This window comes from Symphalangus syndactylus, chromosome 3 (assembly GCF_028878055.3).
Source record: "Symphalangus syndactylus isolate Jambi chromosome 3, NHGRI_mSymSyn1-v2.1_pri, whole genome shotgun sequence".
Classification (NCBI taxonomy): Eukaryota; Metazoa; Chordata; class Mammalia; order Primates; family Hylobatidae; genus Symphalangus; species Symphalangus syndactylus.
The window spans coordinates 43,259,116-43,284,340 of record NC_072425.2 but is presented as its reverse complement, the minus strand read 5'-3'; the positions used below and the strand labels follow the sequence as shown (position 1 = coordinate 43,284,340).

Sequence of the window (25,225 nt, the reverse complement as noted above, 5' to 3'; positions counted from 1 at the left end):
CAGAAATGGTAGATTTGGGTAAGTGTGTCTAATGAGTATGCTATCCTACCACAGGAGGACATCTCTAGACTTCGCAGGAAGCTGGAGACCACAAAGAAACCAGACAATGTACCCAAGTGTGATGAGATTCTGATGGAAGAGATTAAGGATTACAAGGTTAGAAAAAATGCCTCAGTGATTTGTTTTTTGTCAAGGCTTTAAGTGGCCTAATAGACTGGGAGAATAATTTACGTGATAGTAACCAGAGAATGGTTTATTTTGGCGGGCGGGGGGAAATGATGCTGTTTTTTTTAGTGCCTTGTGGGTTTTCTTTCTTGGTTGTGTACTATATGAGAGACGTTTGGATCATAAACTTTAATGGTTGCTGAAACTCTGACATCTTTTCTTTTTAGGCACGCTTGACCTGTCCGTGCTGTAACATGCGTAAAAAGGATGCTGTTCTTACTAAGTGTTTTCATGTCTTCTGCTTTGAGTGTGTGAAGACACGCTATGACACCCGCCAGCGCAAATGTCCCAAGTGTAATGCTGCTTTTGGTGCCAATGATTTTCATCGCATCTACATTGGTTGATCTAATTCAAGAGAAGAAGAGGAGCTGGCTAGTCAGGAACTTATTCATTAACCACCAAACCTCTACCTCTTCTCTCCTTGACTGTCACCTGTAGGACAGTTTATCAGTCAACTACCTTTCCTCCAGACTTTACTTCCAGGCTCTCCTCTTCAATAGCTGGATGACTTTAGCAGAAAGGACTGGTAAATACAAGCCTTGGGTTTCAGAATGAATTAGAAACAAACAACTCTTAGTGTCTTCCCTCCCAGCTTTGTTTATTTCGTGCTTTTAGACTTTTCAGTGTTTTCTTTTTCCAGCCCACTATATAAACTTGGATTGTCCATTCTTCCTGAAGAAATCAAGTTGGTATTTTTGATGTGGAGAAGGGAACAAAAGTGGAAACATGGCTACTCTTGGGGAGTGATATTTTAAAAAATAAGTTGTCTATGGGCACACAGTTTTCTTCATTTGTGTAGCAAACTTTTTGTGAATGTGGATTACGAAATGGTATAATTGTGCTACTCTCCCCTGGGTGGTTTGCAGCCCTAATGAAATTATGTCTAGGATGATTCAGTCCATTTCCCATTTACTAGCGGAGTAACTTGTTAAGATCAGCTGGCTTTCTTGTTAAAGTTATTTAAGTTTTAAATGCTCTACTACTTCAAGTCTTTAAATTTCTTGAGACTAGAATAATTTTAAATAATATGACCCTTCATCTTCTAATGAAATAAAGATTGAAGAGGGTGAGTCAGGACTGAGCTGGTGAAGAAATCTTCTGGGTATTCTGGGAATTTGATACAGAGAGAACTTGGTGAGCTATGAATTACTCTTAGTCTCCTTTTTACAGGGGTTGTTGTGATCCCTCTTTTCCAGAAAATTCTGTGGAATGTTTCTGTAGGACTTTGTTCTCCACAAGCTTGAATTAAAGCAGGATTCAGTTTGCATTTGTGTTTATGGTTTTTCTTTGAAACTTTTGTCTTTATTATTACGAGTTGATTTTATATCTGCAGTTATAGAATTAAATTCTCTTGCATGGAAATAATCAGCTTAGGTTAAGAGGTTGGCCTTGTTTAGAGTATTTAGATCTTTGCTTAATTGAAGCACTTTTCTCCCAATTCTTTTATTGAGTCTATTCTGTGGAGAAATTATGCCTAAAAGATTAATTTATTTGACTACTCAGTTATCTTTCATAGTTCATTATGTGGGGTAAGAGACTATAATTTGTTTTTTGGGGGCAGCATATTGCTGCCTCTAGCTTTAGGGTGAGAGTTCTTGCATTATGTGGTGGTGGGTTTTTTGGTTTTTTTTTTTTGAGATGGAGTTTTGCTCTTGTCACCCAGGCTGGAGTGCAGTGGCACAATCTTGGCTTACTGCCACCTCCACCTCCTGGGTCCAAGCAATTCTCCTGCCTCAGCCTCCTGAGTAGCTGGGATTACAGGTGCCCACCACCATGTCCAGCTAATTTTTGTATTTTTAGCAGAGTTGGGGTTTTACCATGTTGGCCAGGCTGGTCTCAAACTCCTGACTTCAGGTGATCTGCCTTCCTCGGCCTCCCAAAGTGTTGGGATTACAGGTGTGAGCCAGCATGCCCAGCTGCATTATGTTTTATAGTAACCAGCAAACCAGAGGTTTTATAAATCTCTGGCAAGGGGTTGTGTAAAATGGATCCTTCTTGATCACCACCTGTCCTAGAAGACAGATAAGAGCAAATTTTGTGTCTTTTTGTGGTCACCAGCTATAATCAGCAGGATTTGCACTGAATCCCACAAAGTCATGTGGTATGAATTAGGCAATGAGTCTGATTGGAGAATCTTACTAGGTCATCAAGAGAGGTCATGGGTCCCTTGATCCCCCTGCTCAGCAGACACCCCCACCCCCACAGAACCATCATGACAGGATTAGCTCCTGCTTCTGGACACAGTGAGTTTTCATTTAGTAATCAGAAACTTTCCCCCTGCTTCTTGCTCTTCTTACAGGGTAAGCTTGAGCATAACTTTGTTGATTGGGTGCAGATATACTGCTTGGTCAACAGGTGGTTTGGGCTTGGCTGTTGGCTGTTTGTGACAATTGGCTGAGAAAGCCAGTTGCTCAGCACCAGGGGACCATAGGGCCTGTGGAATGTTGTGGAGGAAACCACTAGCCCCATGGGAAGTTGGATTTAGAGGAAGTTCCTCCAGTTGAGATGAGCAGGGAGCCCCTGATCCCAACTGGCTTGAGGTGCCAGCAACACAAGTTGAGCTCTTAAAGTCATTTTCAGATAACAACCCAAAATGATGGTGATTTTTTGGCAGTTGGCTTCTCTCACTACAGAAGATGTCAATGAATGTGCTTTAGGAATACTCGCAAACTGCATACCAAATTTTATTTGTATTGTATGTACATTATTCGTAGCTTTTTTGGATCCTAGTTAGCAATCACAGCCCTTGATCCATATGAACTTAAAGGGTAATTTCTTTAAGGTAATGCTTATAAATGCGAATTTCAAAGATTATTGTAGAAGTCCTAGAGGCTTCTCATTTCTTAAAAACACTTCAGGCTGGGTGCAGTGGCTCATGCCTATAGTCCCAGCAGTTTGGGAGGCTGAGACAGGAGGATTGCTTGAGCCCAGGAGTTTGAGACCAGCCCAGGCAACATAGGGAGACTCCGTCTCTACAAAAAATTTCAAAAATTAGCTGGCTGTGGTGGTGCACACCTGTAGTCCCAGCTACTTGGGAGACTGCAGCGGGAGGATAGCTTGAGCACCGGAGGTTAAGGCTGCTGTGAGCTGTGATTGTGCTATGCACTCCAGCGTGGGTGACACAGTGAGACCCTGCCTCAAAAACAAACAAAAATCATTTCAGATTTTGTAGGGATGGTCTCTCTCTTTTTTCTTTCTTTCATTGTTACCTTGGAAATTTCTTAGTGATTTTGACCAAAGTCAGGTGTGCTGTGAGGTATGCATAACTACATGGCTTGGATCTTACCTTCTTACTTACTATAGGGATCTTTTTCAAAGGTATTGAGCTGTTTCTGCAATTGTTTTCTTACATGAATTTCCATTGCAATTCCTTTTCCTTTTTCTCTGTCCAGATCCGTAGGATTCCTTGTTCTTCAAGGGCTGGAATTCGATGCACATAGTTTAATGTACATGCCACTAGAGTGATGACTGTGATTTGATTTTGTGAAGATTCTAGACAATAAATGATCATCAGTCTTCTAAGCCTACTGGGATGGTGATGCTTAAACTTGCCGGAAGCATATGCTGCTCTCATCTTTATTCCCATTGTCATTTGCTAGGATGTGGAATGCCTTTACATATTGTTCTTTGAAGATTTATCTGAGGACTGCCAGATAAACCATGTCCCAGTGGATCTGCAGAAAAGTTTTGATTAGTTATTATTGCAGAAGTCTGCTTTACGGATGATAAGACAGATACACTGAGATTAGTAGAAAAATGGTGGATTATGTGTAGGTTGGATTGGGTTTGCACAATAGGAAACCTGTGGCATAGAAATACTTACATATTTTCTAGATCTTAAAGTTTGGAAATACTTAAAAGTTGTCCTATCGGAAAGAATGAGCCTTACCTTCTGGGATTCCTGCCCATGTTTGGTCTGTTCCAAATGTTAGCTATTAAGGTCTTATTTATAGCCTACTTCACAATTACTAAAGGACATGAAAAGGACAATGTCTTAACAGTCTAATCCCTAATATCTAGCAGAGGCACATAGTAGTCAGTAAAGTTTTTCATGATTAAATTAATTCTGCTTCATGCTTCTGCTGCCACATCTTCAGAAGTCTGCTTTACTGGGCCAATGTGTGATTCAAACATTACTCTTTTTTTCACCCCCTAAGTAGAAACAATCCTTCCCCATATATTGAAGTAACCCTTCAAATTCGTATTATCCAAAAATATATGACTGCAGTTTTAATTTATTTTGTGGTAATAAAAGGAATTATTATGAATTCTAAAACTAACACTTCTGTAGTGGCAGTCCATGATAGCTGAGACTTCACTTACTGCAAGGCACACTTGATAACCACTATACTACGGAAACCTGCTTAAAGGCTTCATTTATTGTAAGTTAAGCTTTTTTTTTTTTTTTTGAGGGAAGCTATGTTTACATTAATATAATAATAATATGCTCTGAGGATATTAGAGCTGAAAGGGAACTCAGACCATGTTCTTGTTTTAGAAGTGAGGAAATAGGTTCCAGGGCCACTCAGGTTAGCCACAGAATTGAAATGCTACTATGAGACCTCCATTGTTCTTTTATCCCAGTTGGAGACCTGTACTAATAGAGTACATGTCGTCAGGTAGATAATAAGGGAAAATACTTTCTGAGTCATTTTGAAGTCTTCTAAAGACTTATATATACCTACTATACTTATCCTTGATCATTCTAATCTAACTAGACTCTTTGCCAGGCCCTGGATTAGAACCACATTTTGTTTCTGAATTCACTGAGTTCCTTTAGCAACCTTGTTGTACAGTAGAATTGAATCAAGGGATCTTAGATTTCTTCCTGCTCTCCCAATGATATGCATTTGCTGAGTGCTTATTGCGATTCCAGGCATTGTGTTAAATATATTTCTCATGAAGTCCGACTTGCCTGGGTATGGCATTGCTACTTATTAGCAAGTTACTTCATGTCTCTATGCTTCAGTTTCTTCATCTATAAAATAATAACTACATCATAGGGTTGTATGAAGGATGAAATGAATCATTGTACAGGAGACATTCAGCACAGTGCCTGGCACCTAGTAAATGCCCAGCAAATGCTAACTTTTATAATTGTTGAGCAAATAAAGGAATTGATAGATCAACTTTTGTTTCCACCTACATTTTCTTCCTATTTCTAGGGGAAAGACAAAACACTGACATCCTCCCTGAAATCTAAGGCACATGTTTATCCATGTCTGTCTATCTCTAGTCTGCCTGTAAATGATGTCATGGCCAACTCATTCCAAAAGTTCAAAAAGTTAACTTTATCTGCTCACTGTCCTACAACTAAAATGCATGTGAGTGACATCCAGCTCCACCTAGTGGTGAGGATCCTGTTCTTTTACTAGTTCTCTCTTCAGGTTAAATTCCTTTAGTGGTTCCTGTAGTCTTCAGGACATAAATCCAATTTAGCACAAGTGATCTTGCCTCTGCTTTTCTCTTTCCAGTTCATATAGTTTGTCATCCACCTTAAGCTGTGTGTTTCTGTTATATTAAATGATTTGAAGTTCCCAGTGTCTTGATTGCCATGGTTTCCCAAATCTGGAATTTTATACATGCTTTCTTTACTTTAGTTGCCTGTTACCCTGCACCCAGTCTCTTCACCTCATACACCTACACCCACATGCACACATACACACAGTGTCTTCTTCGCTCCAATAGTACCCAATGTGCATTTCCTTATTAGAGTACACACCACAATATGTTGTCAGTTTGTGTCCTTTCATTACACTGAGCTCTATGGGATCAGAATCTACTCTTTTTATCAGTCTATTTCCAGCAACTAGCCCCAATGCCTGGGTACAGATAGGCATCCAAAATATGAATGATTGATTAATGCAAAAACATCCTTAGGTAAGTAGGTAGTCGAATTAAGTTATAATGGGTTTACATTTTCATGAGATTCGATTGTTTCTATTTGGAAAGAATGTGTGTGAAGAAGGCAACAGGCTAGCAGATTCATGAAGGCAAATTTGCCTGCAGCTAAAACTGCTTGGGTTATCAGAAACTGCCAGTATGTCTGGGACTGCAGGGCTGCTGCTGATTTGTAACTGTGTTTGCATCAGTTCTTGGTGGGGCTAGAAAGCAGAAAGAAAAGATGCTGAAATGCTGTTTTTATGAGACATAGGTATTACAATGTTGAGTTAAATGGACCAATGAAGGTGCAGTTATAATATCTGCTTCCCTCTCTGTTCTGTGGAGCTAGGGGCCAGGCCGAGGCATGGGAAAGAAGCAATAAGGCAGAAAGACTAAAAGGAGATTCAAGGAAGAATAGAAAATTGTGAGGCAGTGACCAGAATCCTGTATGGTTGTACTAATCTCTGTTACTATTACTAGTTCTGCAACCTTGGGCAAATTACATAGTTTCTCTGACTCTTGTTTTTTTATCTGTAAACTGGAGGTCTCATTTACCTACTTAAGACTGCATCTATAGTGCCTGTCTTGTGGGGTTGTTAAGACTAAATGAGATCATGGTTTATAGTAAGTACCCAATATATGTTAGTTGTTATAGTATTACCTGTTTATAGGTTGTTAAAAGGTCAGATTGAGGGTGGGCGTGGTGGCTGACTCCTGTAATCCCCACACTTTGGGAGTCCGAGGTGGGTGGATCACGAGGTAAGGAGATCGATACCATCCTGGCCAACATGGTGAAACTCCATCTCTACTAAAATACCAAAAATTAGCCAGGCCTGGTGGCGGGTGCCTGTAGTCCCAGTTACTCGGGAGGCTGAGGCAGGAGAATCACTTGAACCCATGAGGCAGAGGTTACAGTGAGCCGAGATCACGCCAGGGCACTCCAGCCTGGCAACAGAGCAAGACTCCGTCTCAAAAAAAAAAAAAAAGGTCATAAGTTAGGGACCATACCTATCTTCTTCATTATTGTGTCTCCAGCACTTGGCACGTACATGGAAGCTGTTTAGCAAATGTTTGTTGAATTACTAATGAGGGTGATCAGTATAGGATTTTAGAGACCTCTGAACTTGTGCTTTTTCCTAGAATGTCTATCTCAGATGAAGCCATTTCAGTTCTACTTCATGATGCCTGAGCTCTGAGTTTTCTCAGCATATCTTGTGTTTCTTCTTCGGACTATAGCAAGGAAACAAGCATAAATCATAGCATTAATGGGTCTCCTGTTAAGAAGGAACTGGTGTCATGTCAACATTTGAATCCCCAAAGACAAAGCCAGCAGTACATCCAAAAGTGAAGTTTCTATCTGAACATTTATTCCACAGTCATAGAAACTGAAGATGGAAAAGACCTGAGGACATCTAATCCATCCATGTGGTTGTACAAGAAAAGTGGCTGGAGCAAAACAGCCCGTTCACTTCATGCTCACAAGACAGCATTTCCGTTCTTCCTGGAGCGGAGCGATTGCAAACACATTAAAATGAAGACACAATACAAATACTCTTCACAAACCTTAAGAAAATACTTATAAATACATTGTTTTCCTAAAATGATTAGTAACTAAAAAAAAGAGCGAAGGAATCCTGGATTAGATGGGTAGTTTAGGTGGGTGAAGAAAGGAATAACTAAACAGTATAGACAGTAAAGTGGTATTAATGCCTAGAAAGAAATTTCTGAAGAACTAGATGGGTTTTCTGTTTTTCCTATCAAAAAATATGAGTTGGGAGAAAAAGAGGCTCTAAAATAGTTTCTTTCCCCTTTATTCTTTACCCACACCAAGGAAGTGCTTAACTTGCTCTAAGGCTTTAACAGACACAGCACCAACACTGAGAAGTCTGTTACCCAGAGGATAAGGTCTGTTCTACTTGGCACTTGCTCCGCTTACCACTTCTCTGGCTGGAAGGGAAGCAGCAGCTCCTGATAGGGTTTGTGCAATAGCAAGATTCATGAATAGCAGAGAGTCATCTCCAGGCACATTAAAGACCTTGACTGCTTAGGTCCCTGTGGCTGCCTCACTTGGCTGTCCTGGTTATTCTTCCAACTTGTTTTTGAATTTTGGGATATTCCCCTTTCTCCTCCACCTGGAAGCATACACACTCTGGGGCCTTTATTATTCTTATTTACACGAACCAGGTAGCTGTATCTGTTCCAGCTCATCCAAGCATGCTTTACTATGTGCTTCCTGTGCCAGAAAAGCAAGGTAGCATCCCTTACCTCTTTCTTCTTTACCAGAATACCTACCACCCTCTATCTGAAGGCTTCTGATCTTTGTGTTTTTTTTTGAGCCTGAAAGGAGTTGAAAGAACAGAGGCGGAGCTGAACAGAAAGGAGGTTTCCAAGGACCCACCATTTCATGACATCATTTTACAAAACACAATACACTGTTTCACAAATTGCAAAACACTGTTCAATTACTACCAATAAAAATAACCGTTGCTACTTAACATGAAGACTGCTTCGTTTCACCACAAGCAATTATGGTTTTTCTTTATTCAGAACATAGAGGCATTTCAAGCAATGTTGATGGCAGTAAGCCTGTCGTCAGCCCCTGCTGCTGCTTGCTACATCCTGGCCAGTGTTTTGGCCAGGTAGTTCCTCCAAAGAAGTTTGAGGAGCGTGCATTGGTAATCTACTTTGTGGATAGGCAGGGTGATCTGGCAAGTGATCACCACTGCTCAGAATGTCTCACTAGAGAAGCTTAAGGTAAACCCGATATACAAAAATTCAGACTTACAAAACAGATACATTAAGGGATAATTAATTGCATTACAAAAGGGTGCTTTACTTTACAAAAGAATTCACTTCTGGGTTCCCTTAAACAGCCAGCTTCTCAAATACAGTCAGAATATGAGCTGAGTTACAAAAATGTCCGTGTACATTAGGAGCATGGCTGTAATGTGGATTGAGGTACACCTGTACATCAGCCTTCCGGGCTGCACAGAGGTTCAGGGGCACGCAGAGCATGGTGCCAGAGTCTCCAGCATTCTTAGCTGGTACAAGTGGGTGGGGATGGCTAAGGGCAAAATCTTCCAAAGGCAGTTGCAACCTACTTCTGGGCCTGGGGTGAGAACGTGAGGGGATGGGGTGTTTCAACACAGAATTGTCCTTTTGTGTTTTCAGGGCTCCCCTCTTTCCTCATTATTGAACTGTTTCATCTGTGGAGTTGGTGACCTCTAACTTTAGAGCCCTCCCACATCCGTATCAGTATCTCTGAGCCTCCCTCCACTCCAGGGTTTTCTCAGCCAATTAATCACTAGGTGTTATCTAACTACAGCTTAAGTTGTTATTCCCTGGGCGACTGGGTAGATTTTGGTGGAAATGCAGACATTTCTTCCAGTAGTAGAGGGAGAGGTTTTGTGACTTGAGACACCTTTCCAGTGATCTCCAGCTGTAAAAGAGGAAAGTGCTTGGCACAGCTCCTGAACTTATTGTAGGCATTCAAATTGTTTGGGGGTGGAACAATGAGTCCTGAGAAGATAAATCAGGTAATTGATAAATAAGGAAGTCTTGTCCTAAATGGTGCCCAGGGGTGGGGGTGAGGATGTTGAAGGAGAATCAGCAGATGTGTACTAAAGTTATTAAAAAACAAAACAAAACAAAACTTCTCAAACAGGTTTTCTCTTCATGCTTCTCCTTCTGCCTGTGGGCAGCCAAACTTCCAGAATGGTGTTTCTAGAAGAGTAATTTTTAGACCACCTGTGTCAGTCACTTGGGGGTGCTGGTTAACAGTAGGTTTCTGAGCTCACTTCTAGACCTCCACCCCCAACCCCATAATCTCTGGAGAAGGGTCTTGGCAATCCGCACTCTGATGAGTTCTCTACTAGATGACTCTTATCTACATTGACATTTGAGAACTGACCCATATTCCTTTCCCTTGCTGCCTAAACATGATATGCTGAGAAAGCGGCACCTAAGCAGAGGAGAGGTTACTTGTATCAGTCTTTGGGGGGCATTAGATGAGGCTGGAGGATCATTAGAGGGACCAAAACCAGTTCATAGCTCCTCAGAGATGAGTGGGTGTGAGGATGGGGGATTGACTTGATTTTCTATACAGATATGCAAAGTGCAGGGCAGATTCCTGAATGGTCGAAGCTTGTAGTGTTCCCAGGCTGGAGGTTTTGGGATTTCTATGCTAAGCGATGGGTGACTGCTGATCTGAAAATGGCCTAGTGTGTGGTGTGTAGAACATTTCACCCACAGTGTCACATATTCCATTATAGGCAATAAGCAGGGATATTCCAGGTCCAACCTAATGCCACAACCTTGCTTTGCCTTTTTCTCTCTTTTCCTTTATAAAAGGCACACACCATAGTGGAGATGCCTAGTTACATTTGAAGTAGTCATGTTCATTTTTTAGCCAAATTGCCTTTCTGACCCAGAAAGCATGGTATGCATTTTTAATGCCTCTGCTGCCTGTCTTCTGTTCCCGCTTACCACATCCTCTCCCCCTTTCACAGTAGCATGTAAGCATGTTCTTACTAAACAGTCAGGATGGAGTCAGAGATCCAGAACCTTCTCAAAAACATGGCTCTTGCCTGGTCCAATCAATCCTTGACCTTTATGATACTAATGAGTTAATTTTTAAGTACCCCACCCCCAGTGGGAGGTGCTCTGCTCTTACCTGCTCCCCATTCAGAATGTAGGAATAAATCTAGATCGGGGAGTTGTATCAAAAGCTACAACCCTAGATAACCTCGTTCTGTGTTACGATGAAAACCAACAACCCAGTAAGACATAAGTATGAGTAACAATTTTATCTCTTGTTGGTAGTGCAGAGAAAGGGCTAAAAATCAGAAATATTACTGTGGCACCTGGTGAAAAGGTTAACGGGAGCTGGGGTTATCTGGTTATTCACAGATCTCTCACACAGAGCTTACTCCTGACTGAGATTCTTGCTAGAAAAACACTCCTACCCTGGAGACCTAGGGAGTGAGCTTCAGAGGAGCTGCTGCTGCACTTTAGGCTAGGGAGAGCAGACTTGACCTCTAAGACGACCTAGACCTCAGCTTCCCCACACCTTTGTCGATAGTTACAAAAGAGCATTACAGTGTCTCAAGGGCTCAGAGGAAGGTCAGGAACTGAGAAAGGGAAGAAGTGTGGTCACCTAGGACTCACAAGTCCGACTTGTCCTTTGATACTCCTCCAGCTCCGTTTTCCTGCTCACAGCCAGCTGCAGCTCCTGACGGATCACCTGAATCTGTTTCTCCAGCTCTGAGAGTTCCTGCATCACTGAGTTCCGAGATACATTTAGGGAGTCTGCTTTCCCATTGGTGGTCAGCGAGGCAGGGAGCTCTCTTCTCCTTGGAGGGAGGGGGATGTCCTGGTGGATCCGGATGCCCAGCTGGTTTTGTCCTTCCTCATCACTAAAGATGTATTTTCGTCGGTTGTCATGACTCAGATTGGAAGTATTCCATACGGTGAGCTGACGGGGTCCCACATTAGACCTAGGAAACAGAGAAATTTTAGATTTACTTTCCATTCTGCAGCTCTCAAGGTGCTGTCTTCATCTGTTAGCCATTTCCTGTGTCAATAATATGGAGCTGGGTGTGCATTTAGAGATGAAGTAACAAAGCCATGGACAGACTACCTGCTAGGGTGTCATGGGGCAATAAAGAGTCATGAACATACAAAAGTTCAAGTCCGATGCTGCTCTGAAACTGCAATTGGGTGTCATCTGAAGGGCTGATAGGACGGGGTATGGCACATTTTTTTTTTGTTTTTGCGAACAACCTCAGGTGGCTTTTAATTTCCTTTCTGCAAGGGAAGCTCAGAAACTAGCCACACCTTGAAACGTTTGATGATTTGAAAGATGATGCTTTAATAAAAGCAAAATCTATTTATTCACTTGTTGGGTTCTGAGCATCAGCCTGCTGACAGATCTCATAACATGGCTCATCCTTAGTCCCACAGGACCGTCCTGATATTTACTACTTGATTTTGGGGAGAATAAAAGCATATAAGCCACAGGTCTCAGCAAAGTGTTTCTTACTATAGGGATGATTTTTATGTGAGTCGAGAATGACAGGTCAGGTCCGATGCTTAAAAAAATCCCAAGAAAGCCCTCAGTTTCTTGCTGGGATCATGAAAGTCATATAGAAAGGAATTTGCAATCCTGTTTTAGGCTTGCATCGTATAACTTACTACCATCGTGGAGAGATGGCTATAGACAGCATGAGAATTATTGCCAAATAGTCACAGGGGGAGGCTGATCCTGTTTCTGAAATACACTTTGACATTTATGCGATAAGAAGAGTTTCTCACTACAAGAACAGATTAGAGCCCTAAGCAGCATAGCTGCTGATTTTTTCCACCATAGGAGAAGAAGCAGGAGGAGGAGTAGGAGGGTTATGACAACTTTTGCAATCTACCACAGGACAAAACTAAATAGAAACACCCTACCAAGCCATTGTGTTTTTGTTCCCATTCATGTAACTGAATTGACTTTTTTCCTGGACTCTTACTTGCCAGGAGAAGGGGACAATCTGGAGGGAGAAGGGGAAAGAGAAGAATAATAAAGTCTTTATGTAAAAGTGGCCATAAACCTTCTTTTCTCCTTTCATTTATGCCCTCTGTAATGTGACTTTGCAGCTCTTACCTATGCCGAATCCGCTTTCCTCCCCGCTTCAGTTAGTACTGTTCTCACAACTTGTTTTGGCCAACAGAAAGTGGCAGACATATCAGAGTGGCAGTTCCAAGCCTAAACTTTTAAGAAGTCTTGCACATTTCCACTCCCTTGGAACCCTGCTGCTGCAATGTGAACAAGTGCAGAATGGCCTGCTGCATGATGGTAGACCATATGGAGAGAATCCTCAGGCTTTCCAGTTGATCAACTGAGGCCATCATGGACCAGACAGCCCTTAGCTGCTTTCCTCGTCCCCCAAAATTGGCTACAGACATATGAGCAAACCCAGCCAAAATCAGCCAAGTCTGGCTCAGATCAGCAAACTGCACAGCTGATCCATGAATTAGTAAGCAACTTGCTGTTGTTTAAAACATTAAGTATTGGGATGATTTATCACGTAGCAAAGACCAACTTATACATGCCCCAAGCCATTGAAACACTCCAAACCACCCTGTGGTTCTTTAACATGCCTCATAGTCTAAGTTTTATATAAATGAGCAGAGGGTACCAGAGCTCAGTTTTCTTGTATCCTGGGCTGGGCAAAAGTTCTGTAATGAACCCACTTATAGCTCCATTGGCTTTAGACCTGAATCAGAGAGGAGATGTAATTTTCCTTCTAGCTTTATAATTCCCTTTAATTTTTTTCTTCAAATCTTTTCCTATTGAATTTGAATAATCTTAAAGTAATCTTTGTTGTGCTGTTATGTAGTTTGTAATTTTTGTGTGTCTTGGGGTGAGAGGAAAGGGAAAAGGGGGGTGGCGTGTATTGACTGGGAACACAGTAAGGTGAAGTATAGACCAAAACCTTACGTGAAATCACATGTTGAATAAACCCAGGGCTATATATAAATCATCTCCTGCAGTATGTACCTTATTTTCTTTGCATTAAATGAAAAAGGGACAATACCTACTTCCATTATCATGGCCCCAAATTTCTCCAAGCATTTCCTCAAACCCATGTTAGTAATTCATTCATTTATCTATTTGCTCTTTTATTTGTTCAGTAAATACGGAGCACAGAGGAGGGATGTCAAGTTGTAGCACGCGTGAGCATTTGCATAGATACACTTCCAAGAGAAGAGGGGGAGAGCGTTCTAATGCCCTACAATGGTTCATAGCAGGGAAAACCTGAGAGTAGAGCATCTACACATTTTCTTCGACTGTCTAGACAGCCACAGTGATAAGGTAAGTAAAGATAGCTGGACTGGTCTTCTCCAGAGCTTTGTATGTCTATCCGGTAATATAGAAGAATAAACAAATGCTGGACTTCGTGCCAAATTCTAGTTGCTAGTATCACCAGGCATCTGATATTTGATGTGGGTACTTATGAGTGCAAGGTGACAAATGCTGAGTGTAAGACTCAGTGTCTACTTGGAAAAAATAACCCAAGGCCGGTGTTGTACTCCTAACCTCAATAACATTTAGGCTTTGCTTTGATTCAAGCCTTCTTCAGTCTTAGAGTGTTACGTGACCAGTGAGTGAGCTGTATTTAACACTAAAAATGGGTAAAATAGGCTTCCCTGGAGCAATTATGTAACACTGAGGTTCAATACTCCACTGGACTATTCCAAAGAGACATGACAGCTATGGTACCCCAAACACTCATTGTGTTTGACAGGTTGCTAATGTTGGGTTGTATAGAGGTAGGCACAGGAAATGTGAGCCCAAGCTAAACCATGAACATCTTAGATCCTCAAAATAAGGGGTTCTCCTTAGATCCTCAAAATAAGGGGTTTAGGAAGGGAATCTGCCAAGAAAAATGGGTAAGTTGCATCAAAAGACACAAATGGTTTTCAATTTATGTGAGAAAGATGTGAATATGAATCATATCACAGTTGGAAATGGGATCATTGGGCTTCCTGTTTCTATTATAGCTGGAAAACAAATATTTTGTCGTTGTAAGATGACACATTTGCTGCTATGTCTTCTTGTGTTACTGTTATTAAAAATTTATGTTAAAAATAGAAAAAATAGATGTAACATGTCATGGAACAGCTGTGACTGGACTAGTATACAGCTTGTCACTAACAGACTTGCAAGATGATGTGGGAATACCACAGACTGAGAGGGGCGGGGGGAGTGCTCATTGACTGGAAAGAGATACTTCAAGAGATGAAGGAAATGATTCTGACAAGCTAGATGGAGACTGCATAGAAGGGGACTGCAGCAGTCCCAGAGGAGATACAAACAATGAAAAAGAATCCTGTTTTCCATCCCTTTTTCTTCTGTTATGATGAGAGGTGTGCCCTCATCTGAGGCCTCTGGGCGTACGAAAGAATCAGTAGGGTTGCCTTAGGTAACAGGCAGCAGAGACCAGCCAGGAACCAGACCCAAGTGCTTCTGACATCTTTAGTCACCATGAAATAGGGAACAGTCATCCACAGCCTGGTGCAGTGAGAGTGAAGAGCTTCAATTTTCAGATGTCATCAATGCATTTAATGTTTGTTATTTCCTATTAACAAGATCCTCTTTGCTAGGGAGTTTATAGAAAAGTGCCAGGAAATGAATTAGGCAGGACATGTCTGTTTTGTATTTCCAATACTCTGTTCCTAGGAGTGCTAGAAAGGAGTAGGGAGTGGAAATATGCCAAAAAGACAGTAAAACATGGAATTAATTGCCTGCAGTACTCATTAATTCTTACATGTATTTTGTACATGATAATAGCTAATATTTATTAGGCATTTCCTTTCATTCAGAGATTTACATGTATGATCTCATTTAATCTTTATGACAACTCTAGGAAATAGGTACTGTTTTTATCTCAACTTTACGAATGAGGAACTTGAGGTGCAGAGAGATTAAATAAGTGACTTACACAAAATAACACATATCATAAGTCTTGGAGACAGGATTTGGATCCAGAGGGTTGATCCTAGAGTCCATGACTACACTTCTAACCATGACAGTATATTGTGTACACTGCGTTTTAGTTTCCATATACATTTTTTATTTTATGTTTTATTTCCCTCTATTTATACTGATTCTTTTGATAAATTGTCCTGATTTGATCTGAATAATTATACAGTTCGATCTCTAAATATTATTTTACAAATATAAAGACAGTTGCCGTTGGCCCCTTCTTACCTCTTTTCCACACATTTGGTCTTGAAATGCTGCTGCTTTTCCTCTACAAATGATGTATTTATTGCTCTGTGTAATCTCTGGTGGAGAAAACAGATTCACAGGTAGAAATTATGAGAAACACATAGGTCAGGGAACAAAGAACCACTTGAGATTTAACAGTATATGTAGTCATTACAAACCTTGGCCTCTTTAAACAAATTCCAGAAATGCCTAAAAATAGATCAACATTCAGCCTCAAATCTCAAAAGAACAAAAATTCTAATTAGAGGTTATTATTCCACCTGGACAAACAAAAAAGTGTTCTGATGGAAAGCTCAGTATTATAAAATGGTATGTGATGTAAGGAGGCACAATCATAACTAATGTGTAGAAAAAGGCCTTCAACAATTGCTAAAGATGAGTAAAAATTATAAAATTATTGACAACCAAAACAAAGAAGGGAAGGAGGACTCTTGAGAATTAGTCATATGAGCATACAATAAGGAAGATCTGCGGAGTTCTCCTAGAAGACCAAATACTTCCCAGGAAGAAAGTAGGAAGAACAGGGTTCGACTGTAACCAAACCAATGATAGTAACCTAACTAGAAAAAAAAAAGTGTTACCAAAGTGAGGAGTTTAGTATGAGGGTATATGAATACATGAATAGGGTAAATGCAGAAGTGACAGCCTCCATGCTGGGAGGTAATCCATGGTACACTGGAGGGCAGGAGGCGGTCTCACCACAGGAGAGGCCAGGATGGCTCATCCAGCCTTGCTGTGGTCAAGTGAAACCATTCCCTTTGTTAGAGTTCTTCCATCATTATGAAGCCTTCTGACTATATTTTGGGTCTCCATGCCAATTTCATTCAGGGAGAGATGTGCAAATGAGTGTGTTTGAATCACCAGTCTGCTTGACAGTTTCAGTTCTTCCTGTAAATCAGTGCGTCGATGTCTAGATGACAGGAGAGAACTGCAGCCTTGTGAAGCTTGGCCTTGGCCCCAGTGGGTCTCAAACCTCTCTGGACCAGGGAAAAAGCAGAGAGAACAGGGGCAAGTGGGGTCACTTAAAGGGGACCAGGGACTTTAAACTCATGTAATAGGTTTCAATTTTGGCAAGAAAAGAACCTAGGAAATAAATCTTTCACACCATCTTTTCAGACTGTCACTATTAAGTGAAACCTGGTTAAAAAAAAGTTCTATTTCTTCTATTATGAGCAACAGTGGAGGGTTATAGGAAAGGAAGGAGCACTGTGGGATAGGTTAATTTAAGGCAAAAGTGAATTAATGGGATAGACAGAATTCCTTCTGCTCTAATGAGAGTGCCTACCCCACCCTCGTTATTGTGTTAACATATCATATTGATCTGACATAGGGCTCTGGATCCTCCCATCACTAGGAATTCTACAGTTTAAGAATATCGGAGCAAGACACCTGTGGCACTCACCTGGCTGGTGTGGAGCCAGTATTGCAGCTTGGATTTGTTTTTGATTCGTGGTAGCAGTAGCCTGTATACTATGTGCTCACCAATGGTGGTCAAGATGGACAGACCAAATCCAATGCACAGCAGCACAAAGAGTCCAGAGAAGTGTTTGATGCCCATTTGCAAAGTCTGTGACAGAATAGGAAAGAAAGGGCTGTGAATACAATGATATACCTGGCCCAATGCTTTGTGTACTCTTTGGTTTTCAGATGGATATTCATTTTTTCTGGACTCAAGGAAAGCTGGAGACTATTTCTCCCTGTGTGTTCTGTGACCTTCATTATACATCATGAAAGAAATTCAGCCAGGGTTGGACTGAGGGCTGCCGAGGAGCACCCAATGCCTAGAGGGTGAGAAATAAAAATAAAATTAAAAGCTCTCCAACCGACTGAACGAACTTTCTCTTGTACATGGTGACCCCGAAGAAACCTTAAAAACTGAGTTCCTGGCCTTGATAGGATGGGAGGTCTGTCATGCCTCAGTATGTCCCTTCCTTATTAACCTTTAGCCATAATTATTTCTTAAGAAGTAAGCAGAAGCTAGCTCTGGAAAACAAGAAACCGATAACTCATTGCTTTATCACCTTTAGCTAATGATCTAAGGCCATAACCAGATTCTCCCTCCCTCTTTGCAGTTTCAGTGTGACAGCTCACCAGTTTCCCAATGCACCCTTCCTAAAAAATGACCACAATCTCCAGATGGTTTTGGCCAACTTGTGGGGGATGCACAATGAGGGTTTTCATGTCCTCTGCTTCACATTTGGACATCAGAAGACCAAAATCTCCACTCTCGGGTCATGCTAATGCCACCATTTTTTGAACATGGGGCCCAGGAAGAGGCATGAAGCTCAACTGCACGTGTATGTATCTCTTTTCATAAATATTTATGACTCCTCCTATAGCTTACTCAATATGTATACTCAGCCACCCCACTCAGCATAAATTCCTGTTCCCTTTTACCCCTCCCTTGAAGTGCTTGCTCTCAGCTTCTGCTGAGGCTATGCTTCCCATTCTGCAGGATGGCTGGCCTGCTGACTGCAACCCTTTATGAGAAATAAAGATCTCCTGGCCAAATTTATGAAGCTCATGATTCTTCAGTTGACAGGCGCTATTCTTATGTTAATCCACTGTGCAAATGGCCCCTGGAGTTGTGCCAAGGCCCTGGGTCTGGACCACCTTATGGCCTCTTAGAGAGAGATTGAGAGAGATAGAGAATTGAAACAATTTAATATACTAGGTAGCTATCAAGAAAAGAACCTCCCCCAGGGAAGAGAATGAGTAGATTTAAGGGGAAAAAGATAGTGAGTTCAGTAACTTTGGAATTTGGATCTGGTAGGGAACATGGAAGTCATCTAGTTCATTTTTACAGATGAGGAAAGTGAGAGCAGAGAAGTGTAGTAAACTGAGCCAAGCCACAAAAATAGGCATAGAAGAGAAAGAGAAGGAACCTAATGATATTTATTGGTTGCTTACTTTCTGCCAAGTGTTTTACATTAAAATAGATATTATAACCTTAATTTTATAACTAAGGAAAGTGGAGTTCCTGCAGCTTTTACGTGGCAAAGTTGGTCTTTCAGTCCATTTCTGTTCAGCTCCAAAGCCTGGGCTCTTTCTGCTCTACTGCTATACACCAAAACAGCAGCAGTTATAGCAACAATAGTAGTTAACAATAAATATCTGTGGCCAGCACTTTGCTAAGTGATTTGTGTAGATAAAGAAAACCCTCCTATGTACTCTAAAACAGCCATTATTTAGCCATTGGCATCAATGACAAGAGTCAATCCTGTAGAAGTAAAAATACTTAATATATTGAGTTAATACTGGGTACCAGGCACTCTTCTGCGTATCATGAGATGGAGATAGAAGAAAGTTATATCTTTCCTTTTAAACAGCTTGAGTGTAGGGAGAAAACAAACATATACCTCCATGATACATTTGATCCACGCTTCCTGGGATTTGTGGGGAAGCTGGCTCATGAGATAACATTTGAATAAGAGAGGCAGGATGGGGAGGTTGGGTGGGGAAAGTGAACATACTAACCCGAGGGTAGCATAAACCAAGGAAAAAAGACATGACTTTCCCGGACAGTGGTATAGTGTTGTGAAACTGACTGCTGTGGCTGAAGGAAGAGTATGCAAGGCATGAATAGTGCCATAGTTTGAATGTATATGTCCCTCTCAAACTCATATGTTTAAACCTAAACTCCAAGGGTTGGTATTAAGAGCCCTTATGAAGGGATGAGTGCCCTTATAAAAGGGCTTGAGGAAGCTAGCTAGTCCCTTTTGTTGCCCTTCCAGCCTTTCACCATGTGAGAACACATCATTTGTCCCCTGTGGAGGACAAGCAACAAGATGCCATCTTGGAAGCAGAGACTAGGCCCTTACTAAGACAATAAACTTGGTGGTGCTTTGATCTTGAACTTCCAGCCTCCAGAACTGTGGGGAATACACTTCTCTTCTTTCTAAAGTACCCAGTCTCGAGTATTTTGTTATAATGGCACACATGGACAAAGATATGCAGTGGGAGAGAAACAGGGCCACACTAGGCAAATCCTCAGATGCCATACTAAGGAGCCTGGGTGTTATCCCTTTGCTGGAAGCTTTTGATCATCATTATAATTTATAATTATTTAGCATTGAATATGTGTAAGGCATGATTCTGAGCACTTTATCAATGTAGCAACTTTCCTCATCTTTATGACAATTTATAAGGTAAGTACTGGTATAATCTCCATTTTGTAAGTGAAGAAACTGAGCAACAAAGAAGTTCAATAACTTGTCCAAGGTCACATAGCTCGTGAAGGTTAGAGCTGGGATTCAAACCCATGCCGTCTGTTTTCAGAGCCCACAGTCTTCACTGACTAATTTGTCTGATGTGAATGATCCTCCCATCCTCTTTAAAGGTTTTCCTTTCATTCTCCCCACCTCTCTTCACCTCGATTCTGGAGAAACAGCCGGCCAGGCATGATTCAGGCATAGGGTGCATAAGGAAGTCTATCTGGGAGTCAGGACTCAGAAGCAAAGGTCGGAGATTTCAGGCTGTGTTGGATCCTAGCTCAGGAAATCTCTTTCCCTCCATGCCAGTACTGCAGGCTGTGAATCAAAGACCAGTGTTAGGGTCCCTAGGAAAGAAAAGTCTGGAGCTGAGCAGGGGCTCAGAGACTGGCACAAGGCAGGAAAATTGGGCAGATGACTTGGGAATGCAGGCCGAAGCCCAGGCCTAGGAAACAAGGAATGCTGGTCTGGGAAAGGGTTTGGTAGGGAAGCACATTGGACCCCAAGGGCTTCAGAGGTACTAGGGATTTTCCTGGGACATCTCTGTGTGCAAATGGTGACTAGTTATGTAAACCTGACATGCAGAAAGTACATACAAATATGTCTGAAAATAGTCCTTGACCTAGACTTATTTTAATGTGTACAGGATATGGCTATAATATGAAAGATTCAGTGAGTTATTGCTGTGGATTAAGAACAGACTGGGAGAATTTAGTTTGGACTGTAATATCATCAAACATTCAGTTAAACTCCGAGCAGATGGGCACTGCTTTTTTATAAGACACTGCCAAGATGAGGAGGAAAGATGTAACTCGCAGTGAGTCATCTTGCCTTTATGGACATGGCTCCCTCTGTTTTCTTGTGCATAACAATATTTAGTTTTATTTTTCTCTTAGTACCTCAATAACAAATAGGCCGTATTGTTTATATTACACATTTTTTTCTTTAAACTTCTGTTGTTTATACCCACATGCTAATAGACTAACAGAAGTAGTTATTGTTTTTAAATTTGGCATTTAATACATATACCAGATAAAATATACCTGTATTATGATCTTATAATTACCCTGTAAGTTAAGTGTTATTATCCTTATTTCACATTTGAGAAAGCAGAGGTTCATAGGGGTTAATAACCTTACTTACCCAAGATCATGCAAGCTACTAAGTTGGGATCCAGGCTGCGGATCCAGGACTGTCTGATGCCAAAGCCTGCAATGCTTCTCAAGCAATCGCCATTTATAGGTATCCTTTTCTAGTTGAATCCTCACTATTCACTATAACAACTATCAAAATTTTTTGTTTAAAACTCACATCGGAATAGAAAATCCACTATCATCTGCCTGTGAACACAAGAGAAAATGTTTCAATTGTGTCTGAGTCTGAGTGACAAGATATACAGCTGCCTTTGTAATTCAGTGGTTCCTCCCCTAGGATCACATTGTTTAACTGTGCTATGCATATGTGCATCTTCCCCATATTATCAAGTGAAACTTTCTTCCTAGTAAAAAACTGCTCAACTCGATACTCACTACTGGTCAGAGGAAGAAAAGGAGTTATGAATATTCAATATCAAATATTTAAAATACATTGAGGTGATGCAGACAAAATGATAATTGCAGCTGCGAGTGACTTGAGTGGGTAGCACATTCAGAAATGCAAGCAGAAGTCCAGTCTCATGCTGTCAAAAGCCTTGTAAATGAATGCAAAAAGAATGCAAACAAACATATGTTTTGAGGTTGTTTTCTCCCCCCGTTATCCCATTGCTTCAGCTGCAGCTTCATTTGCTAGCTCATAGCCACACACTTCCAGAGACTCAAGGGCCAAAGAGAGAAGGCTGTCACAGGATTGATTGATTTGATTTGATTTTTTGAGGCAGAGTCTCACTCTGAGGCTCAGACTAGAGTGCAGTGGTACAATCTCGGCTCACTGCAACCTCTGCCTCCCAGGTTCAAGCAATTCTCATGCCTCAGCCTCCCAAGTAGCTGGGATTACAGGCATGCATTACCACACCCAGCTAATTTTTGTATTTTTAGTAGAGACAGGGTGTCACCATATTAGCCAGGCTTGAACTCCCGACCTTAGGTAATCCACCTGCCTCAGCCTCCCAAATTGCTCCACTTGGTCCTTCACAGACTTACTCTAGCCCACCCCATCTCACTTAGGCAACTCTTTAACTGGTAAGTAATCATTCAAAAAATTGCCTTGCTTATGTATTTCATTTTTCTAAATGTTATTTATATTCATTATATTTCTTTAGAATTTTATTATTAATTTATGTTAGTATATATTTACTACACTGTGAAGAAAAAACATAGTTTGTATCTGATACTGTACTCGGCATGTTGCATCCAGGAATAGCAACTAATTATGCATTATAAAACTAATGTTTTAAATGTTTTATATTATGCAGAAATTCTTGGTAGATTGTCACATATCCATACATTATGCATTAGATATTAAATACATATAGGTGCCTAAGAGTGTTTTAGAGAATTTAGGGAAACTGCTTGAGATTTTTGGATGAGATGGGAATACTTTATTATTTTTTCCATTTGAAATAATGGAAAGGGCTTCCACCATCTAAAAATTTACTAGCCAACACATTTCTTGGAACGGACCAAATTCAGATAAAAGGAGATGTTTGTACTATCACAGGTGTGGTCTCTGACAAGATCAGTAACATGTAGAGGATAAGATTATAAACTTTGTTTTTGCCCAAACCCTGCTTTGTATTTTGTTCAGATGTCGTCACTTGAAACATCTGACAGCTGGCTCGATTAGTGACTAGTTCTCAAGTCTCTAGCAAGAAATGCAGATAGAGTGTTTCACTCATCATTTGTTTTTGATGTTACTAATCAAGATCTATGCAGCTAATCCTTCCTTGTGCCCATTCCACACCTCCCAGCACATGGCAACCACCTGATTTATCTGGTTTTCTAGAGTGTTGTCTATACTCATTGCTTCTAATTCCTTTTCTCCCATTCTCCCTTAGACCCTCTTCAGTCAGACTTTTGTCCCCTCCCATCACCTGTCAAACAATGCCTGTAAAAGTAAAAAATGGCCTCCATATTGCCAAATCTAATGGTCAGTTTTCACCTTATTCGTGTATCGGCAGCTTGGATGCCATTGATTATTCCATCTTCTTTGGTATAGTTTCTTAACTTTGTTTTTGTGATACTTCTCTCTCTTTGTTGTACCTTAGTCTCTTTTGCTTTTCTTCTTCATCTTTCTGACTGTAAACATAGGCATGCTTTCAGTTTTTCAGCTACACTCATGTTTTCATTCAGAGTCAGCTTTAAATACCACCCAGATGTCAATGACTCCCAAGAGTTGAGGGCTTTTCTGTCCTAACTTCCTAGTCTGCCTCTTTACTTAGGTAATGAATAGACATTGCAAAGATAACACATTAAAAGCAAACTCCTAATTTTCCCTCTGAAACCTGCTGCTTGCACAGTCTTTCTCATATCAATGAACCTCCATCCTTGCCATGACGCAGGGAAAAAAACCTTAGAACCACCTTTGATTCCTGTCTTTCTCTAGCATCCCATTACCCTGTGTATCTGCAAATATGGTGGGAAGATGCACATATGCATAGCACATTTAAACAATGTGATCCTAGGGGAGGAACTGCTGAATTACAAAGGCAGCTGTATATCTTGTCACTCAGACTCAGACACAATTGAAACCTCTTGTGTTCACAGGCAGATGATAGTGGATTTTCCATTCCAATGTGAGTTTTAAATAATACCTTCAAAGTATATCCAGAATTCAACATCTCACCACCTCCACCAACCACCCTGATCCAAGCCACCATCCCCTCTCACCTCACATAGATTATTGAGACAGCCTGCTAGTTGTTTTCCCTAACCCCTTCTGTCTTCTTCACAGCAGTGAGAATGACTGTCATGTCACTCCTGTGCTCAATGCCTGGTGATGGTTTTCTGTCTCTTGCAGAGTAAATTCAGAGTCCTTGCAATGGGCTACAAGGCCTTACAAGATCTATTTCCTCATATCCTTCTTCTCTCTCACTGGTTGACTTTGCTCAGCCACTTGGGCTTCCTTATTGTTCCTTAAATCTACTGAGCAACTTGCCACTTGAGGGTCTTTTCATTTTCTGTTTGTGCCTATAAACTCTTCTGCCAGGAATCAATATTGCTCCTTCCCTCACTTTCTTTAGGTTTCTTCTCAAATGTCACCTATCCATGAAGTTTACTCTAATCATTGTGCTTAAAAAGGCAAATTCTCTTCCTCCTTCCCTCCTCTTTCAGATACAATCTATCTCTCTTACTTTGCTTTATTTCTCTCCTGACATAATATGTGTTTATTTGTTTATTGCCTATTTCCCCACCAAAGTAGAATGTAAGCTACAGGAGGGCAGCACTTTTGTCCATTTTGCTCAGTACATACTCTAATTGCTTAGAACAGTGCCCAGCACTGTGAATATTTTTTAAATGAATGAATGAAAGCATATGAAAACTAGGATTTTTTTTGTATAAAATAAATTTGCATAATTCCCCCCACCCCCAATCCCAAACAGTCTCATTATATCACAGAAGCTTCCTAGAAGAGTTAAGACAGAAGGGTGGAGATGGACATTCTCAATTAAAAGGAGAGGAAACCAGGCCCAGGGTTGCTTGCCTGACCTGATCATGCTAATATTCACCAATCTAGGGACCTACTGTTGAAACTGGGACAAAAAATTTTTTAAATTACTGAAGTAAAACATTGAAAACTGAATGCAAAAATTTCAGGAGGAATGTATTGATTTTGTTTTCTTAGGATCCTTTCTTTGGGGAACTGCCCTCTTCCTGCTTCATTTGGTTTTGGTGTATCTACCAATCACAGACTCCCTGCTCCCTGTTCACCAGGCAAAGCATGGGACTCAAGGCCAGCCAGTGTGAATCTGAAGCAGAAACACTGGCTATCAAAGGTGTTTGGAGATGAGTCATTTCCAGTGTCAGTGCCCCAAAGACATAGTCCCCTAGTTCCTGCACTAGCATCCTTGGAGTGCTGTGGTTCGAGGCTTCATCTATTACTCTCTTTCTTACTTCAAAACATTGAGCTTTCCCATTATTCTTTTGATAGGTTTTTGCTTAAGTTTAAAAATCTGTTGCAACCGGGCGCAGTG

The 25,225-nt window shown here is 41.0% G+C and overlaps 2 protein-coding genes across 4 annotated transcripts in view; one reads left to right on the top strand and one right to left on the bottom strand.

The window, feature by feature from the left end:
* The window catches only part of RNF20 (ring finger protein 20), a 28,402-nt gene extending 26,910 nt beyond the window's left edge, over positions 1–1,492 (top strand). For all 3 annotated transcript variants that reach the window (XM_055271639.2, XM_063636872.1, XM_055271638.2), the window contains 2 exons: positions 55–156; positions 393–1,492. In XM_055271639.2, the coding sequence (XP_055127614.1) occupies positions 55–156; positions 393–569 (279 nt within the window). In that variant the 3' untranslated portion in view covers positions 570–1,492. The remainder of the gene's footprint in view (positions 1–54; positions 157–392) is intronic.
* Positions 1,493–7,453: 5,961 nt separating this feature from the next.
* GRIN3A (glutamate ionotropic receptor NMDA type subunit 3A) overlaps positions 7,454–25,225 on the bottom strand; it is a 168,579-nt gene continuing 150,807 nt past the window's right edge. The window contains exons 7-9 of the mRNA XM_055271635.2: positions 17,289–17,453; positions 15,866–15,942; positions 7,454–11,603 (exon numbers count right to left, since the gene is read on the bottom strand). Coding sequence (XP_055127610.1) covers positions 11,264–11,603; positions 15,866–15,942; positions 17,289–17,453 — 582 coding nt within the window. The 3' untranslated portion in view covers positions 7,454–11,263. The remainder of the gene's footprint in view (positions 11,604–15,865; positions 15,943–17,288; positions 17,454–25,225) is intronic.